This window comes from Syngnathus leptorhynchus, chromosome 12 (genome assembly GCF_054491065.1).
Source record: "Syngnathus leptorhynchus isolate UIUO chromosome 12, UIUO_Slep, whole genome shotgun sequence".
NCBI classification, from domain to species: domain Eukaryota; kingdom Metazoa; phylum Chordata; class Actinopteri; order Syngnathiformes; family Syngnathidae; genus Syngnathus; species Syngnathus leptorhynchus.
Genome location: NC_141206.1, coordinates 5,237,074 through 5,257,003, shown reverse-complemented (window position 1 = coordinate 5,257,003; position 19,930 = coordinate 5,237,074). Strand labels below are relative to the sequence as shown.

The following is a 19,930-nucleotide window of genomic DNA, read 5'->3' as shown; positions in this document are numbered from 1 at the left end:
CTGAAAACATGGATGATGTTCCAATGTTTTTGAGGTTCCCTGTATCTTGGTTAAACCTATCAGAATGCACAAGGCCCAACAAGACAACGGGGAAAAAAATGCATGCTTAACCCCCCACATTGTCAATAAAGAATGCAAAAATGTCCATTGGAACTATAGGCTGAAAAATGAAAGTAAAATCCACACTATACTTTGTTAGTATATATATGAGCTGCTGTTTTGGTTAGCAACAGGTATGTTTTAACTATTTACCAATAACAGTGTCACAAGCTAAAACCTGACCAAAAGACCAAAATGACATCACTGAACCATTTTCAGTTGGGAGTGGCTTTATGTAAACAGTGTCTCAACTGAAACCATTGTTAAATACACTCGTGCACACCCACGTCACAAAAATAACGGCTGGTGTGTGTGTGTATATGTGAGCGTGTGTCGCTTACTCTCCTCAAAATCATGCCCCGGCATGTCTCCAAGGAATGTCTGTTATGCATTGTGCGGGTAATTTTTGTTTTCCACACACCAATTTATCTACTCAAAATCCCAAAAGGTCATTGCCTTCCGAGTTTATCCGCCACATCAGTGTGGGAAAAGAAGAGAGAGAGAAAAAAAAAAACCCACTCTGGAATGTCTTCTTAAAGAGACAGCCCAAATCCATAAACAAGTCTCGTCCTCCGCAGGTACTGAAGCACATAATGAGTGTTTTGAATGCACTGGCCCTTGTTTTTCACTGGGAGATAACAGTGTGTGCGTGTGTCTTTCCTCATCAGTGAGTACACACAGTGAGGGGCGCCAATCACGAGCAATTATACTCAAAGGCGAAGAGAGTCAAGAGCAGCATTCCTCCTCAGCACGACAAGTGCTCAAGTCAACCTTGATTAATACCGACGTCTGTCTGCAGCATGACAACGAAATTTGCCTCCTCTCAAGTGCAAATACATTTGATTATGGCATACAAATGCCTTCTGAATCCCCATTGGCAAAGATTCTTGGCATCTTCTAGAGGTTTTTTTTGGATCAAGGTCCAATGCCAGATAATTAAAACAAAAGAGCAACAATCTCCAGAAGAATGTTAATTTGAATTGAAACTGCTAAAATAAAATAGAATAAAATAAAATTCAATATTGTTGTTATTCAATTCCTAAGCGATTGATGCCCCACCTGTTTTCCATCATTTCAAAGTCAAGAATCTTCCCTTCTTGTCATCATTATTCAATGCAAATTAATGCTTAATGCTGCCAGCATGATATCAAACTGTGGAAAGAGAGCATGTTGTTAGGTTATTATTGGTTATGGACGTAACCAGGGCCCAAAATAATATGGCTATAAGACGATAATGACGTGCCTCAAAGTGTGCGGTGGGACAGAATGGGCTTGAAGATGCTTGCGTGTAGTCCATGTGTGTGTGTGTGTGTGTGTGCGTGTGTGCGTGTGTGTGGCCCTGGGGGTGCCAGTTTATTCCGGCCAGACCCAGAGGCGGCCCATGTCCCACATACAGTATATGTCGTGTGCCTGAGGCCGAAAACAAAAATCTGAGTCGCTGACTCACTGCACTGACCTTCCATGTGCATTTCATGTGGCGCGTCATTCCGAGATGTGTGTATACTAAAATACAAGCCTCATACATACATCAATGGACCACAGAACAGATTTCTCGATTGACTTGTTGATGAACCAGAGGTCACCAATGTGGTGCACACAAGCACCAGGTAGCCCCCAAGGACCACAAAAACTGCCAGTGGGCCTGTTCCTATAATAGCTTGGCATTGTGTTTTTTTAGGATGGAATAAAGTACTAGACGTGATCATTTAGAAAGTAAACACTGGCAGAGATTTGTAGAAATAGGACTGCATACTCATATTTATCAGTTTCATAATTATTGTGAGGAGTCAATGACATATTCAGTGTCTTTACATAAAGTAATTGAAAAGACCATTTATTAATATGCATAACAATAACATGAAAGAAGTTAATATTATTGTTAATGTTTGAATAATCAGTACCCAAGCAGTAGCTCGCTAACGTATGAAGCATTGGATGTTTGCTGCTCTCTAGCGGCTTATTGGGTACAGTACAACTTTCTTCAGAAATGCTTACTTGACAGAAGATTTTTTAAACGCTATAGTTAAAAGAATATTCTTAAAACGCTATCTTAAAGGTGAGTGATGAGATGTAAACGTATCACGCATATTACTTTCAGTGTATACTCATTTTATTGTAAATATACCACAGTTTAGAAATGTTCAAGACAATCTGAATTTAATCAGTCTCCAATGTCTGCGCTCTTCTGCCTCGATGATATTTGTGTTATTTATTTTTATTTTGTGTTTTATAACTCCAAAGTTTTAATTTACTAGTATTTCTCTAACCAGTACGTGTCATCATAACACTGACTGGACTATACATGGATGGAAAAACAGAATTCTATATTTTTATGTTTTTTTGTTTATCCTTGACAACTAAAATAATGTTCTTTTGATAGAAATAAATCACAAAATGTATCAAATGTGCTGACTTTTACAATATTGTTCATGTCGGTTTTATGGCCAGAAGACAAAAATAAATAGAAATATTGAAATAAATAAAATAAAGAAATATTGTTGTTAAACTACGTCATTCCCATGATATCGATTATGGCAATCGTATATTACTCCATGTAAACACAAGCATGAAAGGTACTCGTGGCGGAGGTCGAGCCTTTGCCACTTCCCGACACCTGATTGGCTCAACCTGCTCCCTCTGAGCCAATTGCAAGGCAGCTCTTGCTCTCGCTCCTCCTGCAGCATCGCAACTATGGCGGAACACGAAGCAGGAATTCCGTCTTAGGTGACTATGACAGCACTGATCAACGGCGCCACCAGGGGATGAACACCGTGGCTTCAGAGCCGACCTGTTTCCCGCTAACGAACGGCGACCTCAGTTGTTCAAACTTACCGCTGCCTTGAGAGTAATTTTGCTCTTTTTTTTTGTATTCACGCTTTGGCGGAAGTACATCTGTGTTCAAGCTAAGGCGCTCACTCTGATGTTTCGAGTTGGACTAGTGCCTTGTCTTTTTTTTTTTTCTAAAACATTCTAAGTTATAGAACTTTATTGGCAATTTATGGATTCTTTGGACGAGCTGTCTCATGGACTGGCCAACTTGTCCATGTTTCCCTTGTTTGACACGGCGCATTACATCGTGTCGGTCATGGCTCTGAGGGAGCAGCCAGGTAAGCTCAGGTGTGCTTGTCATCCAACCACTGGCAATGTCCCAAACGTTCGTTAACAGTCAATCAGTGGAGCAATTTGACTAATTTGCTTCTTGCAAAGCCTGAAACTTAATCGTTGTCAAAACAAACGTACTTGCGCGTCATATTTTCTTATTAATTTCCGCCTCCAGACTCAGTAAAATGCAAATACAAAGATAAATGTAAATATTGAAAATATTATGCAATGTTAATCCAATGTCTACTTTAGAGCAGTTTTACATATATTTGCAGTTGTGGTTAATGACGTAATTCATTACATGTACAAACAAAATTGTACTAAATCGCATTGAAATACACGTCATAATCACAGATTTGTGACACACCCACTGGACAATCGTTTTAAAGTAAGCTTCTGATGTTGCAAATATTGAACAAGTTAAGCATTTAAGGAATGGACAATACCATTTTGTGAAAATGTGGCTTACAGCAGCACAAAACTTTGAACTGCTCAAGATAATTTGCAGAACAAAAACAAGTCAACAAAAAGTCCCGGAGTAACAAACACACCAAAAGATGGCTTAAGTTGCCTACTGTTGTCACAAGATGGATACATTTTCAAATGCTTTGACTTGAGCACAAAAACGGGCACAAGCGTCTAAATAAAAGTCCTAATATTCAAATTTGTGAATGCCAAACTACAACTAAGCATTGAGGTTCACTGTTCACTGACAAACAGAAACATAGTTGCCTTTGTTTAAAATTTCACAATAAACACGTTAAACAAACTTTTATGAAATACTAAGACTAAACACTGTAATTATGTTTCACTTGAGAACAAGTTAGTCCAGTTCTGGACACAATAATTACTTGATGTGAACACTAAAAGTAAAGCTACATTTAGCAAGTACAGACATGTTACGACATTGGCTGATAAAAAGCAGCCACAAAAAAAAGCATGTAAGTGACAAATGCTTTCATTGGACAGTGACTAAAGGGCAACAAGAAATTTGCAAACAAAATGAGAATGTGTAACTGTGTCCAAATGCAAGCGTGTGCCTTCTCGTTGACATCATATCACAGTGCTAATGGCGTAAAGAACAGGTGGACTTGAACTGAGTTCATTGTCGTCAAGTTAGCTTGGTCTATTTTGGAACTTGCCTCACAAAGCATTCGAGCGCCTGTAACCTTTTCACCCATTGTTCTTAACACCCCACTATGACCATCTCAGTTTACAAGTGACACCGCACTTAAGCGGGAGGTTAACAAATGCACCACATGCAAAAATATGCATGTGACGTAGTAGTGTCATAAATATATGCGGTGTAATAAAACAAAGTCAACATTCAAGAAGACTATGTTCTGTTCCCAAAAAGGAAAGGAATGCTTTTGGCCATACCTCGCTTCCTCTTTCTCTGCTGTATTTCAGCTTCCCTTGTCTTGACTGCACGCACTCCAATTCCTGTGAGGCACTCCTGGGGGTCCTTTCCTCAAATAGTGACTGTCCCGCTAATGCGGTTTCTCAACTGTTATAAGCCAAGTCACATATTTCATATTAGAAAAATCTCATGGCACACGACCAAAAAAAAAAAATGTCACCAAAAGTATACTAAAATGAAACCTGCCTTGTGTTTTAGTCTTGAATTATCTTGGCACAGGATCTGTAATGATGTCTAGTTTGTCAACTCTTCAAAGTCTCGTTCTTATTATTCTATTCAACTCAATTTGAGTGTACACGTGAGACCATCGAATAAATTGTGCATAATTATCAACAAATCAAACTGCTTCATTCGTGTTACTGTGTGGATTAATAAGAGTGAAAGGCAGCTGTTTAACACTGTTAGCCTGTTTAAAGGGAAACTACTACTACTACTACTACTACTACTACTACTACTACTACTACTACTACTACTACTACTACTACTACTACTGATACTACTACAAGGCTAATTTTACCCTAGCTTCCTAGCTCGCTAGCTGTTAGCCACATACGTGGACATATTTGTTGTCCATTCCTGACAATAAACAAGGCTTTTTAACATATATTATGTTCATTGTACAGTACATATTGCAGTTCACAGCATCAATTCATAATTATCTGACTGGATTTCCACTTAGTTTTACTTACCAGATGTAAATCCAGGAGGAGGGAAATTGCGCTGACTCTACCAGTGGAAGTGCAGGTGTAAAGGCAGAGCTTAATCCATTTTAATAATAGTACATAAAGTGATCATTTCTATGAAATAACAACTACTCTGGACAATATTTAAATCTAAATGTGTTAAAATTACAATATGGGACTTAAAATCAGCTCTCAATATTGAAGAATTTCAATTCTGACGTATAATATCTCCACATCTTGATATTACTTTAACCTGTCATGCCATTTCTACGTTCTTCTTTACGAAATAATAATTCTTATGTTTTAAACACCACTTTTATTTGACATGGATTTTACTATATAGGACTACTAAGTGTAAAGGCTTCCCCCAACCACTGTTGAGTAAATAAAGGCCCCTGGCCACTATTAGGCTAGCAAACTCGTTCCCTGCCAAAGTGCTGTCACCAGCGTTTATTTTGCAACGACTGTGTGGACATTGGATTTATTTAAGAGGAAGCAGGCTACAAGTGAAGGAAAAGGAGCAGTTTAAAAGTCAAAGTAGTGATGCATCTCTTCAGGCTAGAAGTAAGCAAAGATAAGGTTTGTTATGTCGATTGAAGGGTGTGGCAAAGATCTTGCAAAGTCTAGATATCAGCAGTTAAAGAGTTGAAGAACCTGTGTGGAGTTTGCCCTACACCCTCTGTAAAATAAATCTGAGGTTTAGTTAATCCAAGTTTATCACCGGTTCTCTTGCAGTCTTTAATCTCTGGTTAATCCAGATTACTTGAAGGGCTAGCCAAGTGCACCAGCCAGGTCGAGCTGGGACCGAATGGTCCAACAGAGATGTCTAGCGCAGGAGTTCTTAACCTTTTTGACCTCTCGGTCCAGCTTTCCTAGTACAAAGTGACCGTTTAAATATTTACACTGGACTGGTTAAAATTATCTAACTGGTTTGATGTACAGTGTAAAGTCTCAAATCAGATTTATTAGCACAACAATAAATTATAGTTTGTTTATACTTGCAAAAAAAAGGCACTCTGATGAAAAAATTGATGGCAATGTTCAACCTTGTTTATTTTTTTTTTTTATTTTGGATAAAAAAAAAAAAAAGCATTCCTTATTTACAGTACATCAGGTATGTCAAATAGACCTATAATAATAATTTGGCAATGTCATTCTGAGATAATGATGGGATCATATATTGTAGGCTACTTGTGTAATGTTGTTATTCTGTGTTAGACAGTCACAAGATGTGATGTTAAATGGTGTGTAAATTGTTTTAAACTGTAAAAAGGAATCCAGTGTTTGAAACAGGAGGCAGCATTGAGTTGTATTTAACTGGAGGCAATTGGCTCCTAATCCTCTTAACCACATATGCTTCATTTATTTACTTGAATCTAGTTAATATGTACTGTACTGCTTTACCATGCAGGAGCTCTGGAGGTGTCCCGCGCGAGTCCGTTGGCCTGCTGGTTTAGCTCCATGCTGTACTGCTTCGGCGGCGCCGTGCTCTCCGGTATCATGCTGGCCGAACCACCCGTGGCGCCGCTGTCCAACGGTACCAGCATCCTGCTCGCCTCGCTCCTCTGGTAAACCTAACACAAAGCAACAATAAGGTCACAAAAAGAGGTTGAGTTTTTAATGGAGTGGCTTCCAACTTTATACTCTGAAGACTGTCTCTCTCTGCTGGTACAACATGGAATTGCAGTTAAGGTAACGTGAGAACAAAGGCTGATGCCAAATATGTACTGTAACTGTGACGTTTGGCAGTAAATCAGTTAAGGGGGCAGGTACAGAAATTAATTTAATAAGATTTGGGAAAAAAAGAGATAAATTACATTATATTTTAGCATTTTCAAACAGGACTTCAAGAGTTTTGTAAATTAAAAATATCCTGACAGTTTAAAGAAAGGTTTTGTTACATGTAAAGGGATTTTTAATAAGATATACGGAAGGACAAATCACTCTACAGTTTAAAATCATCTTCAAATACTTTTCTGAAAACCCCAGAAATGGATTTAAAAAAAGTTTTGTTATGGTTCTTTAGGTTGAAAAATAAATTCAAAGGCCATCCACATTATTTGTTGGTGGCAGGCCATCCAGAGGGCCAACTATTTTTATACGAACATAATTACTATATAAACAGTAATTATAATTAATAAATAAAAGGTTACTTTTGTTCTTATGAACATTGAAATATATATAATTATATACCTATATATATATATATATACCTATGAATATCTAATATATAATAACATATATAGATATAGATAAAGATTTAGATTATATTGTATTAGATTAGATTAGATTAAGAATCAACACTGCCTCCGGCTGGTAAAAGGGTGTTACTACCACCACTGCTGACTAGTGTTTCCTTTGGGGGTCTCAGGTACCTTGTGTTCTACTGCCCTCTGGACCTGGTGTACAGTTGCACGGCCCTGCCCCCTTTGCGCTTAGTTCTGTCCGTAATGAAAGAAGTAACACGCACATGGAAGGTGCTGGGCGGCGTCACACAAGCGCGCAACAAGTACAAAGACGGACTGCTGGTCATGATCGCCATCGGCTGGGCCAGAGGTACTCAAGATACTCCGAGTCTATCCATCAATAGTGTTTCAACACTGTGAAGTGTTGTGAAACATTCTTTAATACGAGGATACCGTCTCTGACTTTTGTGTCCAATAGGAGCTGGAGGAGGTCTAATAAGTAATTTTGAGCAGCTCGTCCGCGGCGTATGGAAACCGGAAACCAACGAGCTCCTCAAAATGTCTTAGTGAGTCATTTGGAAATCTATCTTTTCAGATTTTGTGTTGCTGGTTCCTAGTTGGATGCACATTTGGCAAAAAAAAAAAGTTGAGGTCAATTTGACCTTTACAGTAAACCCTTGCATACATTTTAGTCATCCATATTTTTAAAAATGTTTTATGGATGTGTTAGACAGCAACTTAATTGAATATGTGTGTGCTTCTGTGAAAGTTCCACCAAGGTGACCCTGATCGGGGCGGTGCTGTTCGCTCTGCAGCAAACTCACTACCTGAGTCTCCACACGCACCATCTGATGCTCATCTACACCACATTCACTGTGGTCAACAAGGTCAGTCATGAGCTCGGAATCTCACTCTTCGGTTTTATCGCAGTATTAATCTCACAATAATGTCATTATTTTTCAATTGTAATGAGAACCACCGAATTGGAAATGGAACTTGTGACAGTGTTTTTTGGGAATCCAAAAGAAAAGTTCCGACAAATTCCATGCTGGGCTGTAGGTTGACCTCCCAATGCTACTTGGGGACAAAAGTATTGGAACACTCAATCGTGGTCGTGCTCCTTTCAACCTTTTAAAGCTTATTCGCCTAGACTGTTATAAGATGGATGTTACCCTCAGGGTGGCGACTTTTGCATCATTTCCATAGCCTTGCATCATTCGATTCTTGTCTGGCAAACCCGACAGCGCCTTTCACCTCTGATTCGTCACAATTTTGTACAAAGAGATGTTTCATCAGATTCAATTGCCTTGACATCCTGCTGTTTATTTATTTAATTTTACTTCATAATAATGCTCTTATCAGTCACGTTTCACTAATGAGAAGTGTTTGTCACATTAACTTATTAAGCCAGCTCCATTCATGAATGCAGGTTTCTGAATTCAAATTTTATTCATGACATTTATTCTCTCAAGATGACCCGTGATGGTTACACATCGTTTTATTATGTTCCATATCATGCATCTTTTAGACGAGGATGATGGTGACGGGGTCGGCAACGTCGCCCTTCGCTCCCATCGAATCGGTCCTCCACAAAACTCTCTTCGCCGGCTTCTCCCCGTACGCCGCCCTCACCGCGCCGTCGGCGAATAATGTCGCCAAGAGCGCGCCGACCAAAAAGCGCCGACAGTCTCCAGCTAACAGGACGAATGGGGACCTCCAGACCAAAGACAAGTCAAAGAAGAATGCCTGACAAAGCCTTTTTTTTAGTTTGTTTGTAAACAGAGTTGCCTTGATGGAATGTATTTCTTATTTTGGAGGTACAGTACTGTGATGTTTTCAGCCCAATGCACACTTGCAGCAAAATGTGTCTTAATTTGAATTATATTTTTTATTTTATTCGGAAATTAAGCTTTATCTCTATCCGGGTTTTGGGATCAATGCTAAGCAATGTGTAATGACTGTGATGCCTCGTGCAAATGCTATTTTTCCTACACTGAAAGCGGATATGATCTTTTTTTATTATAATATAACTATATTCTGTATTGTTTGATTTGTTTTTAAAAAAAAAAGTCATTGCACTTTTGAAAACAAAACTTTTTGATGAATAAATTGTGAGCGATCGTGTGAAATAAAATTTCTGTTGAAACACTTCACTGATTAATTGCTGATATCAAGATTAAGCCACATTTAAATGTGAATACGTGTACCTTAAATAAACCTCTCAGGCCTTCGAATTATTCTGGTTTTATTCTAGTTCATCCATCCATCCTAGGAAATCACAATATGCCATCACTGGCGAGCTATTTTTAGAGCAGGCCCATGGGCTACTCGTGGTACTTGAGCCCACCACATTGATGACCTCTTATATACATGTCATGCAGATATTATTATGAGTTAAAATACATCATCTTTTCCCAGCATTAAATATTAAACAATATAAAATACTAATACAACTGTATGTTCAGGTGTGAAAATAAAATCTGTGTGTATTGTATTGGATCTGGATTGTGCATGGGTAACCTAATATAGTGTCTCGGGGGTCCATATAGGCCAAAAAATTGTATCCATGAAACATCAGGACCTCGTGGAGGAAAAAAAACAAGCTGCTGGAGAGCATAGAGCATAATAGCACTGACATGTGAACTCCACTATAGAATATAGCGTTGCATCAGTGTAACATCAGCACCTGGTGCAGATGGGGGATTTCTGCAGTGAATCCAAATGGAACCAAAAAAAAAGAGGAAGACAAGCAAAAATGATGAAACACTAGAAATGATGCATCTGCCGTACATTTCTAAATCTTCTTGGGTTTTTGCAAATACGTGACTCGTTAGAGAACACAACAGGAAATTTTTCAATGGAATTTTATTGACAAAAAGGTAAGATGAACATATACAGTAGTCAATATACATGTATTTTTTTTTGCGCTTTATATTATTTCTCTTTAGGAGACTGAACCATATCACCAGTGAAAAACAGGTTCCTATGAGATCCACTATGGATGTTGCAGTACTGAAAATGACCACTTGATGTCATCAGAATGCATTGATGCCTATTGATGCTTCTTGACGCCTGGGAATTGACAGGCTGGCAAGCAGCTGCAGGCCGAGAGGGTTGGAATGGGGTGTTGTGTATTTGTGTGAGCGTGTGTGTGTGTGGGGGGGCTTTGTGGAGCTGCATGCTCGTGTACGTGCGTGCAAGTTTTCTATGCTCGAGGGGACAAATTGATAGCTCTCTGGGCTTGCGAGGACATTTGGACATAAAAAGCAAAACAATGTTCATCCTTCTATCCATTGTGATTGGGAGTGTTCAATCGTTAGAAGCAAATGGCTTCAGCACTGAGGGTCTTTTGAGTGTTTAAAGCATACGTGTGTGCGTGTGCGTGTGTGTGTGTGTGTGTGTGTGTGTGTGTGTGTGTGTGTGTGTGTGTGTGTGTGTGTGTGTGTGTGTGTGTGTGTGTGTGTGTGTGTGTGCGTGCACGACAAAGGAGGGCTATTAAAGAGGACACAAAGCTGAGGAGCTTTTGTGGTCCAAAGCGACTTTCTTGCACATTTACACCTCCACCTTTATACTTGCTTCCTTTGTTTTCATCATTCTTACACCAAATAACATAGTAATAGTAATCCAGTTTTTATTTTTCACTAATACTGCTCTGAGTTTTGCCGCCAAGTCGAGTTTGACTTAACATTAAATTTATCGATAATAAATATGAACGCTTCTTCAACATAAGTCTTCGGCAGCAATGGCAAAAGATGCTGCTAAACGTCCACGTTTTGGTACACACAACTTTTGCACTTCTGACGATCAAAGCTTGTCTTAATCCTGAGTGGGGGTTTTTTTTCATTGCTGATGCAATCGTTGTCATCATCTTTTTGTGGAAGATAAAAGGCGAGATTGAGACCACACAGGAAAAGATTCTGCTTGACAGTAGGGGGGCAAAACGGAGTAGAAAAAGAAGACAAAGAAGAGGAAAATGTAATGGCCACAAGGGCCAACAAGGATGTGGCATTTGCTCTCATTCACAAACACACACACACACACACACATACGCATGTACACACGCACACACACACACACACACACACACACACACACACACACACACACACACACACACACACACACACATTCACACGCTATGCTTAGGATGGAGTACTCTGAACTATGTTTTTATAATGACTTGTGTCAGCGTGAACTCTGACAGGTGCTCACTCTGCAAAATCTACGTTCTGGGAATTATGTTACCGACCAAAACAGCAGCACCTACACAAAAAGTGTGGAGTCTCAAGTGGAAAGTTTTGGAATGTTTTGAATAATAATTCTTACTCAAATTGACTCTCTGACATGTGGCCACTCCCCAGTGTGATGTGCACCTATGTTTATTTCTCAAGGCCCCTTTCTGAACTCATTGCTAACCAAAACAGCAGCACAGTCTCAACGGTGAAGACAGATTTTTAAATTTTTTATCAAAGGCTTGCAATCCATTTAATTCTGAAACGTGGTGCATTCATTTTACTTCCTTTTTGCCCATTCTACCTGATCCCGCTGCATTTTTTTTTAAATAAAAGTCATTTTTCATTTCTTTTAAACCAAACCTCACTTATTAGCTTGAAATACAACACCCCGTTCCTAGAAGTGGATCTTCTAGATCTCAAATGTTCTACCTTTCCAACAAGTTATACAAGGTGTTCTTTTGTTCACATCAGCATGGCCAGTGGTTGGTACATAGTGTGCTTGACTCACTCCCCCTCCTCATCCTCCCTCCTCGTCTTCTTCTTCTCCTTTCTTCCTTCACTGAGAAAGCAGCTGGTGTTTTTTTTGCCTTTCATAAAGGACCAACTAGATATTCTGAGACGAGAGGTTCCACGTGTGTGGGTAAACGTGACATTGTGGACGGGGAGGATTGGAGTTTATTTTCCATTATGCCTCCTTTTCATTCACAGCTACCTTTCTATCAGTCTGCTTCATTTTATTCCAATAAAGTGCTCAGTCTTTCTCTTCCTCTGGTCCACATCTCCAATACCACTTCTGTATATGCAAAGCAGATGTCAGCCGGGACAAGAAGGCAGCGACTTCTTCACAAAGGAGGCGACAGGGGTCTTGGAAGGGGTTGTTGTAACACACACACACACACACACACACACACACACACACACACACACACACACACACACACACACACACACACACACACACACACACACAAGGAGGGATAGCGTGTGGGAGGTGGGTGGGGGAGATGCAAGGAGCTGTCCATCATTAGTATTCCAGCAGGAGGCTCCTGGCCCGGCCCAGACATCTGAGCGGAGCAGCCGCCGCCGCAGATAAAGAAGAAGCCATTAATCCACGGAAGATTACCAGCACTGATACTTTATCCCGCCGTAATACAGCAATGCAACCACACTCGTCCCGTTTACAATGGCGTCACAGGGAAAACCAGAGGAAGGAGAAGAGGAAAGAGTAGTGCTAGCTCACCTTGTGGATGCAAAGATGGCAGCAGCACACACAAAGAGTCAGCTTGGATTTGATTTGGAGGTTTTTGGGGGGGAATTGGTGTCGCAGATGGCTTCAGAAAGCTAAGGAACAGCTGTGTCCTTCCTGTGACCCAATATATGTACACACCTACACGCGTAAGACTTGATGTCTAAATTGCACATCAATATTTACATTGACAGGAACCCCAAAGCTGTTTTTTTTTTTTTATCATGCATGAAATTTTCAAATCAACCTTTCAATGACAATTCCACCTCCATGCAAGATGTCAAAGTTCCTTCTAAGTTTTAATTTCATAGTTTAATCAATGCTAACATAATAGCGATGGTAATATTTGAATGTGTTAAAATGTTGACCATTTACACTTCAGCAGACAGATAAGACTCAGTGGGAGGTAAATATCAATTGTCCAATTCAGCAAATGAAATGACATTTTGATTGACTACGTGATAAAAAAAAAAAACGTCATGATTGATATTCATCTGGATGACAAAATGAGGAGAAGATGCTGTTGATGCATCCAGTCGTTCCAATAAATGAGGCAAAGGAAGAAACAACTAAAGGCTGAGGAGAAGGACAGGATGGATGAGGAGGCAAGACGGACGGCAGCAGAGCTCCCGGTGTCCTGGAAGAATCCAATCCTTCAGACGTGGCAGATTGTGTTGCCATGAGAACGCCACCGAGGTCATTGTGAAGGAAGAAAAAGAAAATGGAGAAAGGGACGGGTGAAGCCATTCACTGAAGAGACATATAGGATTTTACAGGCAGTGTAAAACAAATATATTGTATGTTGTGTGAATTGTGTCAGTCGAAAACATTTGTTCCGAAATTTCTGGCTAAACAGGTAAGATGTACTTTTTCCCCGTTGTCATCATGAGATCATTTAGCATCAGTTGAAGCCGCCATTGCTTTGGAAATATGAGACCGCAACTAAGCCAGGAGTCAGCGCTTTTTGGGATGAATCATTCAACATGGCCGCCGACGGAGTCCAATAACGGCGACAGAGGTTGAAGACATGATGAAGACTTCCTCTGCTGATGCTGCGTTTAGTGAGAGAGCTTGAAGTGGAGTGGAATTGACATCCTGACATTATCTGTGCTCTTAACATTCAGAGTGTTGAACAGGGTAATAATCATTTAGGATTTTTCCATTATAGGTATTTTTATTTTGTTTTGATTTTTTTTTAGACATTCACTTAGTTTTAATGATTTCTGAGAGCAAGTTTGTTCGTTTTGTTTTTTTCAAACACTCCATCTTAGTTAAGTTTTTATATGTATAAGTGGAAACTATAATTATTTATTTGAATTTACACAGAAAAAGTCCGTTGACTGTTCACAAAATTAGCTGGAAAAAAAACAAGTCTTAATAATGAATACATTTTATTTTTTTTAAAATGTTACAATTATTTTCAACAACTTGCAATACCGCAACGGACCACTTGAGGGACGCGGACCACCGGTTGACAATCTCTGCTGTATTACATTGACTCCACTCAAACATTTTATGGCCTCTAACCTACAATAATCGCTGGAAAACACTAGATTTACAGTTCTGGTGCTTAATCCAGCTACAAATCATCATTTAGGGTGTTTTTATAAAATACTTTTTTTATTGCTTCTGAAAAAATAAAACTTGAATGTGACATAAACAGAGACAATATTTTATGCACAGAGACAATATTTTATGCATTTTTTTTTCCACCACTGTCGCTGAACACCAAAATGCTTTATGTTCTTATGCTTCACTGAGAGGTGCCGCCATAGCGAGCAACTCCATCTCACACGGTGATGACACGCTGATGATGCCACCGCCGCTGCTGCAGGCTTCAGTAGATTGCTCAAGGACGTTTGAGCGGCGGAGTAGCAGGAGATGAATCGCTGAAGGTCACCCGCATAAAAAACATGCACAACTCCCTGATTCCACCCACTTGTGCATCAAAGCCTTACTCGGTGCGATGAATCTCACAATCAAGTTCCATCAAACATGTCTTACAATATCGTATTTTTTAAAGACGTCTGTGTCAAAAAAAAAAAAAGCCGAGTAATTTAGTTCAACAAACAAAGCATCTACAACCTTGGATAGTAAAAGTAATCCTTTGAGGAGATAATTGAAAATGAACGTACACATATTTTTGAGTCTGATTTGAGTTAGTGCTATGCTGTCAACACAAGAGCTGAAGAAGATGGGGGAAAAACAAAGCTGGCCAACGTCACTGAGACTCAACATAAAATCAAAGCTGTGACCAAGATATGACTGGTGTTCCTATTTCGTTGAACAACATCACCCCTCTGCAGTGCTCGCCTCCTTCAATGTGCCTAGTCTCAGCTCTTTTCTCGACAGTCAAAGTGATAGATATAGCGGCAGCCTGCTAGGACGACCTCACCCAGAGGGCTGAGGAGGCAAAAAGTGCAAAGAGAGGGCACACGAGGAGAGCCAAAGAGCTTGGATGAGGCGTGCAGTGACCTCCTCTCTCTCCATTGTTGTCGAGCATAAGAGCAATGCAAGCTGGGGGGTCAGAATACATTAGAAAGCAAGCAAGGACCGACTTCAGTGCAGAGCTTGAGAGCAAGGAAATGGATGAACACTGAGGATCCAAGTACAAGAACAGGAAATATGCAATTGATGTGAAAGAAGCAACTAGAGGACAGGTCATGTCATTCATTGCTGTATATTTATTTCCATTGATTTTTGCAACCCATTAAACAGATTTGGAAGCTTTAGTCCAAGTAATGTTGCAACAAACTATATTTTCATGAATTCCAGGATCATCCTTCAATTTCACCCAGCCGGCCAGTGTATGTGAGAAAATACTGTTTTTTTTTCTGCATTTCGTCTGCCTATCAATCGTCATCCAGTTTAAGTGCACAAATTTAACGCCGCCGACCTTCTCCCTACTAATGAGCCTTGTCATCACCCATCAGGGACACAAAATCAACAATGAAGAACGGCATAATGGCTCTTTTACCTTGGCGCTATTATATCCATCATCATCACCGTACAACATGATAAAGAGCGATTACACAGCAGTGTACAGACAAGCACAACCGGAATGAAGATGATATTAAAACCACTATTAGTTGTAGCTTCTGCAGAACATACTGCAAATGAACTCCATCAACGTTTTGAATCACATTTATTCACTCAGTGCTTGGTTGCTGTGGGGCGTGAATATGATTATACAGAAGAGTTTTTGCATCTTCACGCCACACTGAATTGACACGCACGGATGTGCATTCCAGACCGATAACAAGCCACGTCTAAAAAAAAAGAGTTTGGTAGTGAATGAATATGAATAGATGATGGCATCGGACACTGGATCTGTTAAAAATTAGCGCTGGGTCCAAAAGGAACCGAGGCAATGGGTTATTTATTTTGTTGACAGGTAAAGTTCGTTAAGGGTTTGCAAGTTAATTGAAGTGTCACTCTGTTCCGCATTTAAATGACATTCAAGATAAATGAGTCACTAGATGCGTCACTTCTCTGCGTAAATGCGTTTTGGGTTGTCCAAAAACTAACATCCGGTTGGATTGTTTTCTATTCGGCTGGGTTTTTTTTTTTGACTGACATGCATATTAGCGGCGTCTCGCCAAACACATCATCTTTTCTTCATTTCTTGTGCATTTCCTATCGCAGACGCGTTCTTGGTGGCATACTAATTGCGTCGTGGTCACCTCGGAGGAAAGCGATTTTTCCTCAAGATGTGTCATCCGAGACAGGCTGCAGAATATCAAAAAGCACTAATACAAAATGTTTTTTATGGGGAAGGGAAGACAAGATTTTGCGACATCTTCATATTTCTTAGTTATTGAAGATGAAGCAACATCAATTAACAATGTAAAACTTACGACAACTTTTAGGCCATAATATGACTTTTTTTCTTTACATTCTTTTCAGTTTTTTGCATAACAATGGAGTGGGAGGGAATTATACTGAGTTGACTGACACCATTAAATTTTTTTTTATGCAGATTAATTTCACAAAGTCTCCACCCCCCTGCTGGCACATGGTGCTGTACTTGTGTGTGTGTGGTAGGTCTAACAAAGGAAAGTGTGTGAGTGAAATGAATGCAGGTTAAAGCTGTACGTCAATAAGCAGCTTGGGAGAACGCCACAAACGGCCAGTGTTACAGTTACAGCAGATGCAGCTTCTCACATTTTTGGGGGGATCAACATACATCTGGATGCCAAGTCGCAAGCGTGTCAACGTGCGTGTGCGTGCCCGCCGCCGCATGCAACTTGATGCTCCTTCCAATAGGGATTAAAGTCAGACATGGACTCATCTAATCAGAGCTGGCCCAAATCTCATCATTTGGTCAGCAAATGACACACACGCACATGCACACGCACGCACGCACAGGATGAATGTCTTGGAACAAATCACACAAAAATAGTTCTCGCATAAAGTTAAAAAAAATAGATATATATATAAAAAATATCAAAATATTTATTTACAATTTATTTGAATTGACAAATCTATTGAGAAAAATTATTACTTTTTCTGAAAAATTATTACTTTTTCTGATTTTTAAAAAAAATGTTAGCTGATTTATTAAATATATTGTCCTTACCTTAGAAAAATCGCCTTTGCTCGCAAAACGTTACTACTCACATGAAATTGTCTTAAAATTGTGTCTTTAGTAACTCTATTCCTTTAAAACGCTGACTTTATTTCATAAGATATTTTTTTTGGAGGGGGGGTCACCAAATTGCCATTTTATTCTCTTAAATGATTTTGTGGTATTTGTTAGTAATTATGTCGTTTTCAAATCTCACTTTGGTCTCTGAAGCTTTTTTACTGGACTTCAACAGTGTTCCTATTGAAATGTCCGGTGAGTACAAATCTCTGCCTGTGATATGAAAATAGAATGAGGTGTTTTGATATTCCTTGAATGCACAAAAAAAAAAAAATGTTTATATTCCGACAGTGCTGCTGCAATGACGCTTCTCATCCATCATTCATGGCGACAGCTCGGCGTATTGGAGTGAAATTAAGAAGAATAGAGCGAGCGGGAAGGCAGATGTGACTTAGCTTTGATTGAATTGCGCACACATACAGAGAGAGACCTGGTACACCTGGGTTCCTGTGTTCATCTCCATCCACATATTAGCTTCTCAATATAAAGCAGGAGACGCCTTGACAGACGGTCCCCAGCGGTGTCTGTCCCTGTCCCATTTTTTGTTGTTGCTGTGTTGCCTGTGCGTGATGAGGCGCATGCGAAGTAAGCTGAGGAACAACAAGAGAGGCGACTTCCTGCAAAGGTCGCTGCTGATTATTGGCTCTTCTAATCATTTCATTACTGGGGATGCGGTACTGTTTGAAAATGAGGAATTTTTCCCAAAAGAATGTTCTCCAAACCAAACAAATTCCCTTTTGTCAACTATGACAAGCCTTTGTGGATGAGGAAAATAATGAAAAAAAAAAAGAAATGACCTTGGAGAAGCACTGACACCTGCTTAGCGTCTCACGTGATGGCCAAACATCACAAAGCCTTTTTTTTTTAATTCTGTGTGCATCTTATTCCCGCTGCTCCACACTCCAAGATGTTTCTGACAAGGAAAATTGATTAAATGGAGCTTGCTGATGGAATGCACATTATACGGAATCTTGTGATGCTTGCGAGGGAGGGCTTACGACTTCTGCTTTTTCTTCTGGTAGGACGCTGAAGGAGAAAAAAAAGAAAAGCTCTTGAGCACTTTGCTCTGACTGGAGTGAGTCACCTTGTAAATATATGAATAGCAAATGAAGCAGGAGTAATCTGAGGTTGATTTACATAGAGTCGGTGCACAAGCGGCACGAATATATTTAACGTCTCCTCTTTCTCATTCGCATCCAACTAGACTTCCTCATCCAACTGTTGTCCTCAGACATCAGGCTGCATTTCCTCCTGGCAGGATGCATGACAGGGGGAGGGAGGGGGGGATAGAGAGCAGGTGGAAGGAAGAGCAAATGACAAATGTGTCTCAAATACAACCAGTCGAGCAAACCACACACACACACACACACACACACACACACACACGATCCCCACCCCTATTCCCTTCCCCTTCGGCCTTCACTCTTCCCTTCTCATCCTGTCTGACCACATTCTTATCGGCTGTAGCTACAAAGGTCTATTCAAGACAACAACAGAGGGTTTCTCAATGGTTCACAACTTTATACCAAGCAAGGTGTTCGGTTCACAATGTTGTGATCCATCCATCCATTCTTTGGTCGTGGGTTTCAATTGGACTCTTATTCACACCTATGGACAATTTAAATCCAGGGTGGGCAATTGATTTTCCATAAGGGTCATGTGAGAAACTGGAACAATTCTGCATACGGCATGTTAACCTTAAATGTGTTTCATATGAATTCATTATCATATCTTTTAAGCAATAAATAGTATTGTTTTAATTTTAAAGCTGCTAAATCCATCCGCTTGCGTCATACCTGCTGCTGGTATGTTAACCTTGATGTTTTTATATGGACAGGCATGAATTTCCTTGCTTGACCAAAATCCAAAGGTCTAGAAATCAGTGACGTGATGTTTAGCTGCTAAAAAAACAAACAGTTGACCAGTAAACCAACCAGCAGAATGAAAAGTGAAACTTCGCGATGCTAATCTTTAACATTGCATACCAAATTTCGCCAAATCGTATTGGCTGGTGAAAAGAAAGCTTTCAGCAGTAAAATAATGTGAGACTTTGAGGGAATAATGTGCGTCTCAAGACTCATTCCCAGTAGGCAGACAAAAGAGGAATGCTTGTGAACAACAGAGGAATGTGTGAAAAAGAGAAGCCTTTGCTGTTGTTTTGACAGCGTCCCACCTGATAACCTGTCACATCCCGACCATCATTATCTTAGCCTAGCTCTGTGTGATGAATCTGCTCCGGCATCACACTGAGGACCCCGACTTTACTTTAATGGGCCCTTTCAACTCATCCCAAACCTCTCAGAAAGCCATTTGA

General features: G+C 39.9%; 1 protein-coding gene and 1 long non-coding RNA gene across 3 annotated transcripts; one reads left to right on the top strand and one right to left on the bottom strand.

Annotated features, from left to right (window-relative positions):
- Positions 1 to 2,785: 2,785 nt before the first annotated feature.
- tmem38b (transmembrane protein 38B) lies at positions 2,786 to 9,638 on the top strand. Of its 2 annotated transcripts, none has more exons than XM_085927060.1 (6): positions 2,786 to 3,206; positions 6,716 to 6,872; positions 7,676 to 7,860; positions 7,969 to 8,056; positions 8,260 to 8,377; positions 9,019 to 9,638. In XM_085927060.1, the coding sequence occupies exons 1-6, from the start codon at positions 3,098 to 3,100 to the stop codon at positions 9,238 to 9,240; spliced, it is 879 nt and encodes a 292-aa protein (XP_085783186.1). In that variant the 5' UTR covers positions 2,786 to 3,097; the 3' UTR covers positions 9,241 to 9,638. The 2 variants fall into 2 exon arrangements, with proteins under 2 accessions (XP_085783186.1, XP_085783187.1); XM_085927061.1 differs by having other exon boundaries at positions 3,104 to 3,216.
- Positions 9,639 to 18,471: 8,833 nt separating this feature from the next.
- Positions 18,472 to 19,900, bottom strand: LOC147047950 (uncharacterized). The gene is made up of 4 exons (XR_015067822.1): positions 19,790 to 19,900; positions 18,754 to 18,867; positions 18,615 to 18,642; positions 18,472 to 18,529 (listed from the first exon to the last, which is right to left on the bottom strand). It is a non-coding gene; the product is annotated as an uncharacterized LOC147047950 (long non-coding RNA).
- Between the last annotated feature and the right edge of the window lie 30 nt (positions 19,901 to 19,930).